At 40.1% G+C, this 19,179-nt stretch overlaps 1 protein-coding gene across 3 annotated transcripts in view; it reads right to left on the bottom strand.

The window, feature by feature from the left end:
- Nucleotides 1-19,179, bottom strand: part of SCEL (sciellin) — a 162,702-nt gene that overhangs the window by 89,858 nt on the left and 53,665 nt on the right. For all 3 annotated transcript variants that reach the window (XM_015543692.2, XM_042978710.1, XM_015543696.2), the window contains exons 2-4: nt 6,885-6,946; nt 6,075-6,192; nt 2,799-2,858 (exon numbers count right to left, since the gene is read on the bottom strand). In XM_015543692.2, the coding sequence (XP_015399178.1) occupies nt 2,799-2,858; nt 6,075-6,192; nt 6,885-6,946 (240 nt within the window). The remainder of the gene's footprint in view (nt 1-2,798; nt 2,859-6,074; nt 6,193-6,884; nt 6,947-19,179) is intronic.

Here is a 19,179-nt window from a genome sequence, read left to right as displayed (position 1 = left end):
TGTCAGCAGAGAGCCTGACGCAGAGCTCAAACTCACGGACCACAAGATCACAACCTGAGCCAAGTCAGACACTTAACCCACTGAGCCACCCAGGGGCCCTGCAACTCCCTGAGTTTTAAAGCAACCTCAGAATGAAGTCACAGTATAGTCCACCACTGTGTTTAATGCATGAATGCAAAGGGGCACTGCGGGGCCATCTGGTCCCCTTCTGTGAAACAGCCCCTTCTCAAACAGCCTCCTTTATGTCTCATTAGCTGACTTTATTCTTCCTAGCACTTATGGCAATACAAACACGTTGTATCGTGTTTATTTATTTTCAGTCTCTCCCATCCTCCATCTTCAGCTAAGATGTGGGTTCTATGGAAGCAGGGACTTTGTTTTGTTCCCAGTCCTCAGGCCAGTGCCTGGTTGACAACTGACCTCTCTGCAGCTATTTGTGCTACCAGGCTTATTTAACTGGTTTAAACAATCTCGCAGAAGTACATGGCAAAATTTCTTAGTTTGTGCATACTGTGAAGCTGTTATCTAAGGTAAGGAGAATATATTGTTTATCTTCCCTTTCCTTTATTATCAGTCTGCTCACAGGAAGCTTTTGCACACGTTGCCACTTCTGCTGGAAGCACTTCTCATGCCCACCAGCTGCCCTTCCCTACTCGGAAACCCCTCCTCATTCTTTGAACAGCAATGCTGACACCAAAGACCTTTTTCTGGGTGGCATCTATCATTAATTCAAACAGACTTGGGCTCTCTCTTCTCTATTCCCATGGCACTGTCACACACTTCCCCAATAGCACTTCCATGGTAGATTTCTAGTATTGTAGTCTATGGATCCATATGTTTCCAGAACCCTAAGGCCAAGGGTAGTGTCTTATGCGTCTCTGTATTCCCAGCACCTGATACTATGTCAAGCATATGGTAGATGTTCCAAATGGTGTTCAGTACTTAAAGTGGGTACAGCCTCTGTGAAATGGCAGAAAAGGGCCAAGTGGGCATCTATCTGAGCAAGCGCAAGGAGAAAAATAACCTGCATTTCCCTTCTTAGAACATGTTTTGAGACACTAGTTATGAGTCAACAGGAAAACATCATGGGCTCGCACATTTTTGTTACTGAAGATATAAGTTCAATGTGCTGCTTTAGACAGAATGTTGTTCACCAATAGGAAGGGCTCAGGAAACCAGTATAGTTTAAAATATAAATAAGCACATAAAGCATTAAACTCTTGTCCTAAAACACACTAAGAATATGAAGATTACTTTTCACTGCCATACTCCAAAACAAGTATATTTGTTCTGAATAGTTCCAGAGAAAGACAAATAAAATGGAGGCAACAATTGCCACTGGTGGCTGGACTGAAATAATCAGATTCCCTTTGTTTGGTGAGATGAGAGCCAAGAGGAAACCAGGCTGAAATCTTCAAAGTCATGAAGACCAAGGAGAGGGCAGAAGTAGTCACAGAACGATCAATCAGATGAACTAAGGCTGGGAACCAGAACACCCAACAGATACTTTGTGTAGAAGATTCTAAGCTCAGTACCCTCAGAACAGGTCAAAATTATGAACAGGTTTAAAAGGGTTTAGAAACATTCATGAATCGGGGCGCCTGGGTGGCTCAGTCAGTTAAGCGGCTGACTTCGGCTCAGGCCATGATCTCGCGGTCTGTGAGTTCTAGCCCACGTCGGGCTCTGTGCTAACAGCTCAGAGCCTGGAACCTGCTTCAGATTCTGTGTCTCCCTCTCTCTCTGACCCTCCCCTGTTCATGCTCTGTCTCTCCCTGTCTCAAAAATAAATAAACATTAAAAAAAATTAAAAAAAAAGAAACATTCATGAATAAAAGTTTATAAAATATTCAAGGTGTCTACATAACTTTTTTCTTTTTTTTAAGTGTATCTATTTGAGAAAGAGAGAAAGAGAATGAGTGGGCGAGGGGTAGAAAGAGAGGGAGAGAGATTGAGAATCCCAAACAGGCTCTGTGCTGTCAGTGAGGATCCCAACTCAGAGCTCCATCCCATGAACTGTGAAGTCATGACCTGAGCCAAAATCAAGAATCAGAGGCCTAACTGACTGAGCCACCCAGGCACCCCAAGGTGTCTACTTAACTTTTTAAAGTCCACGCCATGAAAAACAATCACACTCTTTTACTAAGTATGTCTTGGTGGCACACAGGCACGGTCTACTGGACCAGATAAAACTTGTGTCTGATACTTGGGTTCTTTTGATGGGTGTGGTTGTTTGTATGTGTGTGAGCATAAATGTGTTTTAACAAGAATATTATCTGCTTATGTGATCAATCTTAGATTAGTTACATTATTGTGATTACAAGTTTTGCCTGATTCTTTCTACAATATGTCTGTCAGTCTTTTTACACTCAGTATCATTTAATGGTTTTCCACAAGCCTAGAAGTTTCTAAAAAGAAGGTACTGCTCATAAAGCAGGTGGACTCTAGGGCTGTTATTTCTGTATTTTAGGGGTTCCTTTTCCTAAGGTTCAGAGATCTCTTATCTGGTCACATTTCTGTGAACCATTTTCCCATCAAGAGGGTCCTTTCCTTTCCCCATCAAGTGGGCTACCTCAGGGGATTGGTTATTCTACACCTCCAAGCTGTGGTTCTGGAAGCATAGAGCTGCAGAAGCACAGACTTTGCCTTATGGAAACTCCTGATGATATCACAGAGTCTTCCAGAATGCCAGGGAAAGCCTGAGGCAAGCCACAAATATTCAGTTTGTCTTGAACAAGTCTTCTCTCAAAACTATCATCTTTGTGTTTCTTCTAATGATGTAACTTGTCTGAAACACCCACCTGTCCAAGGCATCATGGGAGTTATGTCGACTGAGCACCACCCTACCATAATTTTCATCTCTGCAGAGAAAGAACAAAATTAAGTCACATGCAAAGTTCCCACAGTATTTGGTAAATAAGGGAGATAGGGGAAGGAGCTCACAATTTAGGGCAAGATGAATTCATTTTATTTCAGGCATAAGAACACAACGATGCATTTATTTTTATTAGTCTCCCTTTGAAAGTGCATGATGAAAAGAAACAAGTTTGTCAGTACAAATAACCATTATTCTGATATATCCCATCAGGTTTCCATATGATTCAATAATGGGATGAGTATTATTTTTTTTATCAGAGTGTGGGAACATGTACATATCTACCTTGTGTACATTACAAGAGTGCTTTTCTGCAGGAAGGCAAAAGCTTTCTACAAAAATATTTTAAATTATGTCCTTTATACTTGGACATTTTCATTGGATGGACTTGATAGTTTTCCTTGACAAAAAGTAGGAAAATAAGTACCAATATTTGTGGCTAAGAAGGTGGATCATTCATTCACAGGAGATTTAAACCATTTTTGAACCATGAGAATACATAGTTTGCTTTTTTTCGGTTCTTAAAATAACCCTATGAGGGGTGCCTGGGTGGCTCAGTCGGTTAAGCGTCCGACTTCGGCTCAGGTCATGATCTCACACTTCGTGGGTTCGAGCCCCGCTTTGGGCTCTGTGCTGACAGAGCCTGGAGCCTGCTTCGAATTCTGTGTCTCCCTCTCTCTCTGTTCCTACCTAGCTCATGCTCTGTCTCTCTCTCTCCTTCAAAAATAAATAAAAACATTAAAAAAATAATAATAATCCTATGAATTAGGCAAGGAAGACTCTGTCACATCCAATTCACAGAAGAAGAAATTGATCAGAGATTTTGTGGTTTCCCTAAGACTAAAAGGTTAGTAAGTGACAGACGTGGGTCTAGGACCCAGATCTTTTTATTTCAAACCTCTGCTTTTTCCTACTGCTTAACCCTTCACACATAGCCCTTCATACATACATAAACCTTCATACATAAAATCCCAAACCATGTCTTTCTTACTTTGTACGGTGGACCTGAAAGTACAGGCAATTTTAGGAATTGTCAAAACATGTAGAAGAGCTTTGGGCATTGAACCAAAGCCAAAGAGTAAGTACCTGAACCTTTTTCATGTCAACCCAACCAAACCTGAAATACCACATTGTTCCTGGGTCTGCTCCCTTAATGTTACTCAACACTCTGGAACAATTTGTAATAAAGCTCTACAAGAAACTGTGGTGGATAATTAAAAAGAAAGATGAACGGTGAGGTTGAAACAATCCCAGCAAATTTATACCCTCAAAAATCCCAAGAGAATTGTTTCATCTCTCTTGGTATCCCCTTTCTTAAGCTTATGAGAGAGTATCGGACACCAGACACATCCTTACCTGAAGAAGAATCACAACACACAGCCCAGAAGTGGGCCAGTAGGAGTGGGCAAAGCATCAGAGCCAATTTCCCCTGCATTCAGCAGCTGGCACATCCTCTAAGCCGGCTTCCCTGAGCCTTTATAAAGGAGGCACGCCTGGCATAAAACCGTCATTCCTACCAATTACAATTTGTCTTAGACATCTCTGTTTTCACCCATCTGTGCATATATTTGCAACACGGAATTTATGATTCACGTTTGACATCACTCTAGGGATGTCAGAAGACAGAAATTAGGGAAGACAGAAATGCCATATTAGGCTCTGACAGAAGTAGTAAATGTGTTACTAAAGGAAATAATCGTTGTCCATGAATGTTAACTCCAAAAGTCAGTGTGAGTCTCTAAATACACCTATATTCCCTTAAAATAATAATATTTAATGACAGAAACTAATAGACATCTTCATTTAATGGTTACAAGTATGTCCCTCAAATAACTATATATGGGCAGTTTAGTAGAAAGCGTACAGTAAATATCCTGTAATGCAGAGCTTCTCAACTTTAGCACCATGACACTACGGGCTGGATAATTTTGTGTTGTGGGGAGAGCCCTGTGCATCGTAGGATGTGTAGTGGCATCCGTGACCTCTACCCACTAGATGTCAGGAGCACTCCCCAATTTTGATAACTGAAAATGTCTCCAGACCTTTGCAAACATCCCCTGGGGACACAACTGCCTCGGAATGAGGACCATCAGTGTAACAGAAAGACAATGGGTCATGTTAAAATCTCAATTCCATCACTTAATAGTTGTGGGGATTTGACAAGTTACTTAAACTTTCTGGGCCTCATATCCTTCTTCCATAAAATATAGGATGCAATAACTACCTTGTATGATTTGTGAGATTTTTTTTTAATTTGAGAGAAAGAGAGAGCATGCAAGTAGGGGAGAGAGAGAGAGAGAGAGAGAGAGAGAGAGAGAGAGAGAGGAGAATCTCAAACAGGCTCCATGCTCAGTGTGGAGCCGGATGCTGGGCTCAATCCCAGGGCTGTGAGATCATGACCTGAGCCAAGATCAAGAGTCGGATGCTTAACTGACTGAGCCACCCAGGTTCCCCAAGATTTTGTGGTACTTTATATGTAAAGTATGTACCTAGTATCAAGTATGACACATAAGAGGGAAACAAAAAATATATGTATATGTGTCACATAATTTGTAATAAATATATCTGGGCTGGACAAATGTCTATGTTGGCAATTAGGTGATATGCCTACAGTTGTAGTTTTTAGGTCTATAACATACACCTAGTAGAAGCAATGCTCAAAACAGACAAAACTTTCTTGGTGGCAAATGTTTTCCCTTACAAAGTAATATTACATTTACCACCCACTGAGTACATAGATATATATGACCATTGGGACTAAAATGAATTGAGAATGTATTGACTTCGTTTGCACATATCAAAATTTTAGATAAATTATTATTAAATTTGCAAATTAGGAATCATACTATTATCTGTTTCAACTGACATAATTAACATGCATCTGGAATCTCCCTACCATGGATTGAATATTATCTTTTGGGAAACTGGAAAGTCATGTTCTTTTCTGTTTATCAAGTAAACACAAATGTCTATTCAGTTCTAACAATGAAACTCTGCTTTTTCTCCCTGATGACTCACATCCTCTTTGGTATGTGGATAATAAAAATGGTAGAGATAGTCTTGAAAATCTGAAAGCCGATATATTAGGTCATGTAACAGTGTTTTAAGGAACGTGCTTGTTTTCCAGATGGCCGCTAGCTTCCCAACTGGAGAATGGCTCTCCCTACTTGTCCACGTACCCACCCTCTCCACACCCTCTTACTTTTCTTCTTCAGGACGGTTTTTGATCCAGCTGTTATCCTGCAAGAAATTCCTTCTTTTGTTCACCTCGTGGAAACCCTGTTGCCTCAGTGTGGTCCCCTGTGTGGTACTCTTCATATCTGTCAACAGAAAAAAATAAGAAACTGGGCAGTGTAATTGCATGGGGCTGAGAGTGAGTTTGTTAACCTCGATGTCTCGAGAGGCACATCTGATTGGCCAGCATCAATCTTCTAGACTGACAAGGCCAGTACTGTTTCAAAGTAGGATGTGCTGGCAAGAAAGAACAAATCCCATATCTCATCATCAAAGATAACATATAAAATCGCTTAGCTGCCAACTGAAACTGACAGTGTGGCATTCAGGAGGCCTCGTGAGGCACCCAGGAATACAGAACCATGGGCTTGAGATAAACCAAGCCGGGGTTTGGTGGGTTGGCCATTTTATTTAAAAAGAAATATGCTTCAGAAGTACACACAAGATTTTTTAAAGTACCTACTAACTAAAAGTCAAGCAGGTCTGGTGCTTTTGATTATAAGTAACTGAATTCTTTAATCTCAGGGGAGTCAGAAGCCCAGAATGTCCCCCACACAAAAGAACATTTGTATTGATTTTTTACAAAATCTTTGAATCGCAATTACATGAGTAAAAGCTATAGCACCCTTACATTTTCCTGAAGCCTAACTTGGCAATGCTAATTAAGTTAGATTGTTGCTTCTAAACATTCAATATCTATATAAAAGAATTAGGAGCTATGAGTTGTTTTTCTCATATACTTAAGTTTTCTGAGTAAGGAAAATATTATCTACATTACCATTTCCTGTGGGAGACATTTTTCTCAAGGTAAAATTTGACATGCTGCCTTCCAGGAAGGATCTAAAAGAAAAATAGAGAGAGGGAGATACACAACAATGACTCTAAGAATCTACAAGTGACTCTTTCATTGCTAATAAAACACATTTTTCAATGACATTAAGAAAGTCACATGATCTGGTACAACAAATACATGACATAAAGTGCCCCCTAAGAACCAGAGAGTTCGTTGATTCCAACGTATTTATTTTACAGATGTAAAAATTAAGGCCAAGGGACACCTGGGTGGCTCAGTCAGTTAAGCATCCAACTCTTGGTCTTGGCGGTTTGTGATCCCACAGTTCGTGAGATCTAGCCCCATGTCAAACTCTGGCTGACAGCGCAGAGCCTGCTTGGGGTTCTCTCTCTCTCTCTCTCTCTCTCTCCCTCTCTCTCTGCCCCCCATCCTCTCTCTCTCAAAAGAAATAAATAAACTAAAAAAAACGAAATTGAGGCCAAGAGCAGTTAGTGTCCCCTATACTATATAACAAGCAATTGGCTGAATGAGGTCATCAATTAACTCATTTATTCAATCAATAAATACGCATCGAATGCCTATAGTATGCTTGGCACTAAGCCAGGAGCTGGAGACAAAAAGATGAGTGAAAGAAATGTTTGCTCAGGTCAATAGGGAGATAGTGACATGGAATTCACAGCACAATATGTACAGTGCCCTAAGAAAGGAAGTGACCCCTGGGGAAGCCAAAGTGAGTAACAGGGCTGAATTATGACTTTGTGAGTCCTAGACACTTTTGCTTTCATCGGCCTCTTCCCTCACACACACACATACACACGCACGCACATGCCCACACCGTTAAAAATTATATTTTACAACTGTTAGTACAAAAGTGAAAAATAATCCAGGTTGGCTTCATTATTATATATTATTATTATAATATTTATTTTTTCTTCTGTTGTTATAAAGAATTAAAATTAGAACCTTTTTGTAGGCTTCTAAAGGTATACTAGGCCTTAGGCACTGCTTTTTTCTCCTTAATGGTTATGTTGGCCCTGGGCTTTCCTGAAGTGTGACATTTTCAGTTTTAAAACAGAAAAAGTCTTGGGCAAATGAGGATGCGGATGCCTGGTCCCCCTACGAGGTATATTATGTTTTTTTTGCAGAATCCATCCAACCATACAGTGTATGAAATGTTGGAGGCACATCAGATCTCAAGTCAAAAGCAAGTCATAGGCCCAGCTTTATCACATCAAAGTTATGTAACAGAACCACATAATCTCCCTGTAAAATGGGCTAATGAAACTTGCCATCATAAGCTTGTGATGATTAGGCATGCCTGGGTGCTTCGGTCAGTTGAGTGTCCGACTTTGGCTCAGGTCATGATCTCGTGGTTTGTGAGTTTGAGCCCCACGTGGGGCTCTGTGCTGACAGCTCAGAGCCTGGAGCCTGCTTTGGATTCTGAGTCTCCATCTCTTTGCCCCTCCCTACCTCGTTCTCTCTCTCTCTCTCTCTCTCTCTCTCTCTCTCTCTCTTTCAAAAGTAAATAAACATTAAAAAAATAAGTTTGTGATGATTAAATGAATAATGTGCACAAAAACCACTCTGTTCAACTCTAAGTACTATTTCAACTTAAGACCATGTTATCAGGCCATAGGACCTGAAATGGCAAAGACACATTTCTTTGGATCACATCATTGTTTTCCTTGGGGTCTTCTTTTAGAGTCATACCCTTGCCCTAGAATAGGTGGGAAGTGGAATGTGCCGGTGCCCAGACCAGGTCTACCTGTCTGGTGTTTGGCACTATGGGCTCATGACTACACCTGCTCTAGAGAATTGCCTTTAACTAGTGGGGCTGCCTGGTTACACACACTCCCCACACACTACAACCTGCAGTGCTGAATTACCAAGGGTAAAATGTGGGTCTCTTGCCTCAAGGTAGAGCCAATTCTGCAGGTGATTTGTGCTTCAGAGCGCACTATGGGATCAGGCTGAAGCTAGACTAACAGAGAGCATATGCTTGCTCAGCCCCTTCCTCTGCCTCTTCTTCCTCCTTTCTCCTTTCTCCTGAGAGCCTACCCTCAATAAGTCACAGGCACCAAAATTCTTGAGCACTGCTTCTAGGAACCCATCCTAACACTAACCACCAATGTAATCAGCCATGGCATTATCTTCACAGAGATCAGCAGGTGTTCACATCACTAATAGCTGAAGGTCTTAGTGAAGTTAGAACGATGTGCATTTAAAGGATGCTATTTACTGATTGTTACTCAGGGTGTGTTGTAGTTCTGCTCCCTCATCTATCAAATGAGGTGAAATACGGCTGCTTTGAAGGTCAAATTAGATGACATATGTAAAGTGTCTAATTATTGCCCAACACATGGAAAGTGCTCAATTTTTAACCTCATGCCTCTATCATCTTGGAAAGAAGAGATCAAATACAGAAGGCAGGTGTGGTTGGGTGTGGGGAGGGGATGGAACAGCCTTGAATTTGGGCCACTGGGTGTGCAAGGAGTGTGGGCAACCTCTGGCTGGCTGTTTCTGAAGCTCACTAAAATTTGGCAGAATTGGGTGGAAAAGAGGCATGTGAAGACACACTTCAATCTCAGCTACTTCATTTCCCCCTCAGTTTGGCCCAGCTTCTCTGGGTTCTTGGCTAGCCTTTTCCTGTTTCTAAGTGGGCTCCAATAAATTCTCTTCCTGAGCTGGTAAAGACATGGAGAGTCCATAGCTGACTGAAATGAGATTCTGAGGTGGTCAAAATACTGAATGTATATTTGATGATATATTTGTAAACACTGCAAATTTAAGTGTAAGATACAGGCCAAGGTAAATGGAGAAAAGGCATTTTACAATTGTCTATTTGTCTGTCTCTTTCAAAAGACTGACAGTCCTGTGGGCAAGACCTGAGTCTTTCCCTTCTAGATCTCTGGCGCCTGGGACAGACAGAGTAGACGCTCCTCAGGTGCCTATTATGGGCTGTATTGTGTCTCTCCCAAAATTCCTATGTTGAAGCCCAACACCCAGTACCTCAAGATGTGACTGTATTTGAATACAGAGCCTTTAAAGGGGTGATTAAGTTAAAGTGAGGCAATTAGGTGGGCCCTAATCCTACCTGTCTAGTGATCTTATAAAAGGAGGAATTTGGGACACACAAAGAGACACCAGGGGTGTATGTGCAGAGAAAAGGTCATGGGAGGACACAGAAAGTGGCCATCTGCAAGCCAAGGAGAGAGTCCACAAGAGAAACCAAACCTGACAGCACCTTGATCTTGGATTTCTAGCCTTCAGAACTGTGAAAGAATAAACTTCTGTTGTTTAAGTCAACTAGTCTGTGATATTTTGTTATGGCAGCACTAGCAAACAAATAGAGTACTTATGGGAAACATGATTTAAACATTTCTAACATAGTTAGGTCATTCAAAGGGCTTTGTGTCACCCTGTCTCTGACCTGTGCCCTTTGTGTCTTCAACTGTCCTACTGCACAGAGCAACTACTAATAGCAAGAGCATCTGCTCTGAACAGGATGCCTCACAGGCATTGTCTCATCCTTGCATAAGCTCTGCGAGTTAGCTATTATTACTTCCATCTTCCAGATGAGACAACTGAATCTCAGGGAGAGTATGTAACATACCTATGGTGGGAAGAAGCATAATCTGTCTTCTAAACCAAAGCCAACTCTTTCCGTATCAACCAGCAGCAATACTCATCACGAATCATTGCAAGACTAGACCGGTATCCTCACTTTAGGGTGAGAAGAAAAGGGGACAGAAGCGGCCCACCTGATTCTAGACATTTCACTCTTTGGAAGTCCCATGAGCTCTGGCCCCTAGTGCTTGGCAGTAGGAGCGCCAGGACAGCCTCTGCAGCAAACAAACCCTCACAGAGAAGGCTTCTCTGTGCACTCCTTGATATTCTCTTGGTTATGAACATACGTCTACACAAAAAACTTGTGCAAGAATGGTCATAGCAGCATTATTCAAAATAGCCCAAAGTGGAAACAACACAAATGTCCATCAATGGATGAATGGGTACATAACATATGGTATATTCATATAATATGAAAATGCTATATTCATACATATTACTCAGCAATTGTTAAAAGCTGAAGTATTGGGGTACTTGGGCGGCTCAGGACATTAAGCACCCAACTCTTGATTTTGGCTCAGGGCATGATCTCACGGTTCTTGAGATTGAGCCCCGCATCAGGCTCTGTGCTGACAGTATGGAGCCTGCTTAGGCTACATACTACAACATGAATGAAGCTTAAAACATGCTAACTGAAAGAAGCCAGACATAAAACACCACATTTGTGTGATTCTATATGGATGTTGTTTATGAGATTTTCTTTGGTATTCTACTCACATCCCACCTCAATTCTCCTCCCAAGCAAGGCTTCTGCTGCCCCTTTAAGTTCTGCTGGGTAAGGAGGAGAGTTCAGACAATAATAACACTTTACATAACTTTATAGAACTTTATAATTTATCCCATTTGGTTTCCACAACATTTAAGAGTGATATAATTCCACAACAACATGGGTGGAACTAGAGTGTATTATGCTAAGTGAAATAAGTCAGACAGAGAAAGAGAAATACCATATGATTTCACTTATATGTGGAATCTAAAACAACAACAACAACAACAACAAACAAACAAATAAAACAGAAACAGACTCATAAATACAGAGAACAAACTGGTGGTTGCCAGAGGGGATGGGGATGGGGGAATTGGAAAATAAGTGAAAGGGATTAAGAAGTACGAACTTCCAGCTATCAAATAAATAAGTCATGGAAGTGAAAGGTTCACCATGGGAAATACACTCAATAATTTTGTAGTAACATTGTGTGGTGATAGATGGTAACTGCATTTACAGTAGGGAGCACTGAGTAATATAAAGAATTGTCAAAATCACTACATTGTATACCTGAAATAAATATAACATTGCATGACAACTGTACTTAAATTAAAAAAAAATACAGTGATCTAATCCCTTCTTTGCAGAGGCAGAGGCAGAGACTCGGCTCGAATAGCTAATGAGTGGCAAAGCTGGGACTCGACCTGGGGCTTTCTAGCTGGAGGCTCATCATTATTTCCTCTATGCCAGAGACTCCCACATCCTCAGCACTTCCTGCAGAGTTGTACAGAGAAAAGCAGGTATCTCCTCTTTACCTTTTATTTAGAGAATGGCCCTAATCAGATCCAGCATTCTGCTAGAGGGTCTGATATTTTCATGCCTTCTGTAGCTAGGCATTCTCCAAAAGGCCTGGTTAAATGGGGTCAAAAGAGATAAGACATCCAAGAAACTCATGGCCCTTAACCTCTTTCTCCCGGACAAGCTTCGGGTGTCCTGTAAACACCTCACTGGCTCCACCCCAGAGTCTCTGTAATACTTTCTAGGAAAGGTTCCAACAATCCCACTTGCTCTAAGAAACTTGGTTCTATCCTGTTGCCTCTTCCAATGAAAGTCCCTGGGAAGGACTTAGCTTTTTGTGCTTCACTCTCCCTCTTCTCTCAAACTAGAATGCTATGAAGAAGGTAGGAGCTGCCATCTTGGGACCATGGACTAACCATGAGGACTAAGGTCGCATACCAAGAAGGGCAGAGTGGGAAGTTGAAGGAACCTGGTGCATTGACAGTATCACAGAGCTGCCACCATTGACCTGGATTATCTATCTCTTGACTTCTCCTTGGAAGAGAAAAAGAAACTACTAGTTCATTCAGAAGATTGTTTCTCCATATTTTTATTACTCAAGCTTAATGTTCTTCCTGCCTATTATGAGTCCATGGTGGAGCAAGTAGAAGGTGTAAGGTGTAAAAAAGCCATGATGGCCTACAAAATATAAGATATCTGTGACTCTTTTATCAGTAAAACACTATTTTTTACAATATGTCCATGTGTTTAATGTTCCTAGCAAGAAGGATTCCTTGTTGAGTCCCTACTATTGCTTCACATGCTTTGTGCATATTATTTTATTTAATCCTTCCAAATGAGTACTATCACCTCTAATTATAGGAATCCAAAACTCAGAGAGGTTAAATAACCTGCCCAAGGTCACACAGTAAGTGGCGGAACCAGGAATTATAATTAGGTCCACACTAGTGCAATGCCAAGGCTGTTTTGAGTACATGATACTACATGTTGCTCAAAGTACTGTGTGATATAGCCAACACCAGACACTCAGGGAAATGCCCTGGAGTTCCAAAAGATGAGAGATAATGGAAGAGGAGATGGGAGGAGCAGTAGTAATGAATGGTTGTTCCAGTATCCCCGGACAGCTCAGCCTCGAGCCTCACCCCTCCTGAATCTACACTCAAGTCATGAGTGGCCTGGCACTATTCCTGATTGGACTCCTTTCCTGGATAGATCTCCCTGCTAGATAACTTAATAATGTTTTATACTCTTCCCTAGCCTATTGTGTCCACTGACACAAAGTAAATGAGAAAGGAACATGTAACATATTCTATTTTCAGGTGGTAATAGTTTAATAAATATACAGAGGGTTTTTTTAATGAACGTAACTAATATTGCGAGAAAATAAATTTTTCTCATTAAATCTGCATGTGTTCCTCTTATACCCCTCACACAATCTCCTTCAGCCCCACCTTTGTGTCTATATGTGTCTGTAAGGTATCTAATAATGCTGCCTTAGTAGCCTCAGTTCAGCCAATTTGACTTATTTCCAAGTGCTGTCCTTCAGTTTCATTCCAAATAAGTTTTTTAACTTCTCAGGAGAAAGATGAGACTCTAATGTTGGCTCCTCAAAACACTGTTACCAGTGCATATGCCTCACTGATGGCAGATTACCAGTAGCTCTATTTTATTTTATTTTTTATTAAAAATATTTATGTATTTTTGAGAGAGAGTGTGTGTATGCAAGTGGGGAGGGGCAGAGGGAAAAGGAAAGAGAGAATCCCAGGCAGGCTCCACATTGTCAGCACAGAGCCCAATATGGGGCTTGGACCCACAAGCCATGAGATCATGACCTGAGCCAAAACCAAGAGTCAGACACTTAACTGACTGAGCGACGCAGGCACCCCACGAGCTACTGTATTTTAAATGTGGTATTTTATGGGAAAAGATGTATGAAAGCTGTTTGTCTCTATTATACTGGGAATTTAAAAAAACCTTTTCCTTTAAAGCATCAAATGCTTAAGTTGAAAATTCTAGTATGAAATCATGACGTCAAGTCAATAAAGATAGAGAGAAAAACTTTTCAGCTTCTGGATCATCTTTTGTTTCCCCTTTGTGGCCAAACAGCAGAAAGAGCTGGTTTTTACCCGATGCTCACAGCCTACACACAAAGACATCTGTCCTTAGGTTTTAGATGAAATCATTCTCCTTAAGCTCTGAATCACAGAAGCAATTAAGTTTCTTAGTTCTCTTTGGATGTATTTAAAACTATCAAACATCTCCTATTTCTTTGATTTGTCTTCTCAGTTTTTCTTCATCTCCTTATGGTCTGTCTCAATTTTCTTCAGTGTTTTCTATTTGTAATAAGAGCATTTCCCCAAGAGCCCTTAGGTCTGTTAGGTTAAACCCAATCTCAGTCCCAGCTCCACCCGTCCAAACCCTAAAAATTTCCGGGGCCACCTCCTAAGCTACACTCTTTTCCTTCATCATTTGGGTCTTCTTGAAAAAAAGACTGTGAATCGGTCTTCCCATCCCACACAAGGGCAAAATGACTCTTGGCTTACCTAATAAGGCCTTCACTATTCTCTGCTAACTTTCTATTCAGAAAGATCCGGTGAGCAAAGAAACCGGAATGGGTGTTGCATAGAGGAAAGGGAATAGGAAAAATGAGGCAGAAAAGAGCAGAATATAGGCTAACAAACTAGAGGATGAAAGAAGAAAGGGAAAAAAAAAGAAAAAAATCAATTCTGACCACTGGTCATGTGATAGTGTCAGCTCTATTGAGTTCAGATTTTACATGTATTATCTCATTTAAGACCTACACAATGCTTTAAGTTTGATGCTGTTATTATCCTCATTCCACACTTAAATGAAACTTTATGATGAATGATTTCAATGAAGTCAGACTCTTTGCAGAAGGTAGGGCAAGAGTTGGAAATGTGAGCAGTGGCTGAAAGTAGTTGTTTCTGGAAAGAGGTTTTAGGATGAGTAGCTTACCTGAAGCTGGATAGCTAGTGCACAGCTGGTATTCAACCTGGTAATGAAGTTCCTGTCCCAGAAGCCCAGGAAACAAAAGGGACTGATGGGTGGAAAGTGACAGGCTAAAAGAAAGGGTGAGAAGAATGACTTTTCCTCCACTGTAGATTGCTGAAGGACCTCAACCGAGAGTAAGATTGGAGTAGGCTTTCTTGGATCATTGTACCAAGGTATCCAGAGATCTGCATTGAGTGATATTTCTTTATTTTAACTCCAAAATCTTCCAATTTATCAAACTTCTTTTTTATTTTTTTAAATTTTTTTTTAAATTTTTTTAATGTTTATTTTTGAGACAGAGAGAGACAGAGCGCGAGTGGGGGAGGGGCAGAGAGAGAGGGAGACAGAATCTGAAACAGGCTCCAGGCTCTGAGCTGTCAGCACAGAGCCCGATGCGGGGCTCGAACCCACGAACTGTGAGATCATGACCTGAGCCGAAGTCGGACGCTTAACTGACTGAGCCACCCAGGCGCCCCTCAAACTTCTAATACACCTTATATCTTTATGAAAAAGAACTCAAAGAGTCGCCTAGGGGAAATCACTGTAGTGATGGAAAGTATTAAGAAGCTAATGTAGAATAAGGAAATAAATATAGCAAAAATGGCTAGAAAATGGCATATGTACATTCACCTCTGTGTATGAAAGTCTAGAGGGTTTAACGGCTCAATAATAGTGCCATACCCACCAGGACTTGCTTCCCAAAAATCACTAGTAACTGGGAAAACCCCCTAGAGACTGGAAAAAGACAAATGCTACTAAACTATTTTCTATAGAAGAATAAGAGGAGCCCGGTAATTACAAACCAATAAAGAGAAGCCTTAGTTTCTGGAAAATAAATAAAACAAACCCCAAACAACAATTACCACCTAAAAGAACATGAAATATCCTGGAAGGAGAAAACAAACAGGTCTTCATGAAGAGCAAACATTAACAAGTCCATTTAAATTAATGGATAGTGTTTAGCCTTCACATGCAGCGTAGAAGGAAATCCAATAATTATCAGGCTGGTAAGGACTCATTTAGCTTGCTGGGATGGTTAGAAATTTGCTATTTCTTTAGTCACACAGCCTCACAGTCTGAGCTTAGCACTGGGAAACTTGCTTACTGACGGTGAAACAGTTGGGAATGTAGTGTGGATGAAAGCTTTCAGCCAGCCAGATGTCTACATGCTACTGGTTCTTTGGTACCCACCATAAAATTTTCTGACTGTTCTATTTTTACTATGAGCCCCCACCTGCCCGGGTTGCTACCACCTAGCTTTTCCATGGAATGACAGCATCAAGTTCTAGCATGAAGAGTCTTGCTATCTGAGACAATGATCTGTTTCACTTCATTAAAGACACTGATCTAATATTCATTAGTAAAAAACACTAACAAAAATTATCTATCACCTGAGCCCTTCATGGGCTATTTCCTTTTTTTTTAAGTTTATTTCTTTATTTTGAGAGGTGAGAGAGCAAGGAAGGGGCAGAGAGAGAGAGGGAGGGAGAAAGAGGATCCCAAGCAGGCTCCAAGTCACCAGCCTAGAGGCGGACATGGGGCTCAGTCTCATGAACCGTGAAATCATGACCTGAGCTGAAATCAAGAGTCAGACGTTTAACTGACTGTCCACCCAGTGCCTCTCATGGGCTATTTTCAGTTCTATCCGAAAGCATTTGTTAAATGAATTAAAACCCAAATTTTTACCACGGACTATGAACCAAAACCCCATTAGTTACTGTAAGTAGTTTACCATATTTCACATTCACAATGGCTCTGTCATAAGGTCATTCTTTATCCCAATTTTACACAGTATCATCTTTTTCATTATATCAGTAATACATGCTCAGTAGAAAATGCATAAAGTCAAAGAAAGCACAAAGAAAAAATGAGACACTTTTCATGTATCATTATTTTCTTCAAAGGTTCTCTTTGCCTATTAGATTTCACTGATCCACATTTTTCAATGTCATTAAAAATATTTAAATGATTATTCCTTCTGCAACTAAAATATATTTCATTTTATGTGACCATCTATTATTATAACATAATTTCTCTGTTGTTTCCAACAAAACCATACAAAAATCTTTGATCACATGTCTGATTATTTTCTTTGGATGGATCCCTAGAAGTGAAATTACTTGCTAAGGGATATAACTTGTGAAATTTTCTTGATCCCTATTGTCAAATCTCCTTCCTTAAATCTTGTCAGTTTATAATGCACCAGCAGCATATAAATGTCCATACATTTGCCAGCACTTAGAATTACCATTTATTAATCTCTTTAATAATTTAAAGAGATTCTATTCTATTCTATTCCTACATATCTCTCAATTGTATTTCTTTCTGTATTCAAGCTACCAACTCAAACTGCCATAATCTCTTTGTTACTATTTTAACAGCTTCCTAGGTGTATTCCCAAGTGTCTAGACTTAATCTCTTCTAACCCATTCTCTACCGAAGCAGCCACCATCTTGCTTAAACCTCTTCAGTGGTGCTCCATCTCCGTCAGGATAAAAGTCAAGTTGTTAACAAGGCTCACAGGTCCACAGATGCTGCCTCATCTCTCCCCACTCTCCATTCCTCACTCAAGCTCTAGTTTCAGCCACACTAAGTCATGCCAATTCCTTGAGGGTTTCATCAATTTTACCACCTTTAGGCTGTTGCTTACTCTCTGCACTATGCCTAAAACAGTCTTCATTCTGAGCTTTCCTTGCCCCTTACTCTCTTTTCAGGAAAGACTTCTATTCATTCTTCAGGTCACATAACCTCCCAGAAGCATTCAGTGACACCATTGCAACCTGGCCCCCCACCTCCCCAGGCTGAATTAATGGCCCTACCAAGTGTTGAAATAGCAAAGAGTATCTCTCCATAAAAACATTTACCAAACATATTGCCTGTTAATGTGGCTGACTATCCTTCTATCCCCAGGGCACAACATGCATGCACACACACGTACACACAGAGTAAATCTTGAGAAAATTGAGAAATTGAGAAACAAGACCATCTTTGCCACAGCTGTGTTTCCAGAACTTATTACAGTACGTGGCACATAATCAGTTCTAGAGGGATATTTGTTGGACAAATAAGATTAATTAAATGTTTACACATGTTTTCTTATAATTTTTTAAAAAATATTTTAGGGGTGCCTGGTTGGCTCACTCAGTTAAGTGTCTGACTCTTGATTTTGGTTCAGGTCATGATCCCAGGGTCATGGGATTGAGCCCTGCATGAGGCTCCATGCTGAGTGTGGAGCCTGCTTAATATTCTCTCTCTCTCTCTCTCTCTCTCTCTCTCTCTCTCTCCCTTTACCCATCTCCCCTGCATGTGTGCGCTCTTCCTCTTCCTAAAAAAATTATAAGTAAATAAATAATAAATAAATAAATAAATAAATAAGAAAATACTTTATTGTTACATGGAAACTCTAATACATATGGAGTTATTTGGCTAATGGTGGAATGAATCCCTTTCCTATTGACATATGATTTTTCCTTTGTCACATATAAAATTCTTACATATTCTAGAATGTGGCTGTATGTTCCAGAAATCTGTTTTTAGTTTCTTGCAATAGAAACAAACTTTAATTATTATCTTTTTAATACATTTTAGTGCCAGTGCAAGCACCCCTAATTAATTTCCTATGTATAAATGCTATCAGCTATTCCCATCTATTTATTTCTTTCAGATAAACTTTAAAATTATTTCATCTATTTCCAAAATAAATATTCTTTTGGAACTTTTGATCAGAATTGCATGAACCCTATAAAATGATTTGGGAAGAGGTGACATTTATGATATTCAAACTGTCCATCCAGGAAGGTTTTACTCAAAAAATTCTTTGTTTCTTACAGTAAATTTTTGTGATTTTTTAAAAATCAGGGTCCCACATTTTTCTTTTGGAGATTTTTTTTTTCAGAGATTTTTTTTGATGTTTTACTTTTCTTTGTGCTATTTTAAAAGAAATAGTAATACAATACATATGTCATTAAGAATTCTAAAATTTCTTTTTATGTACTGGTGCTGTGAGATATGCATGATTGTACAAGTTACCCTTGGTTCAAAGTAGGATAACGATTAAATCCAAGTCTCTCTGTACTCTAACCTCCTGCAGTTTTTTTTACATGAATTCCTTTCAAACTTTTACCTAATGACAAAGGA

The sequence above is a fragment of the Panthera tigris genome, chromosome A1 (assembly GCF_018350195.1).
Source record: "Panthera tigris isolate Pti1 chromosome A1, P.tigris_Pti1_mat1.1, whole genome shotgun sequence".
Taxonomy (NCBI): Eukaryota; Metazoa; Chordata; class Mammalia; order Carnivora; family Felidae; genus Panthera; species Panthera tigris.
This window is presented reverse-complemented; position numbering and strand designations above follow the sequence as displayed.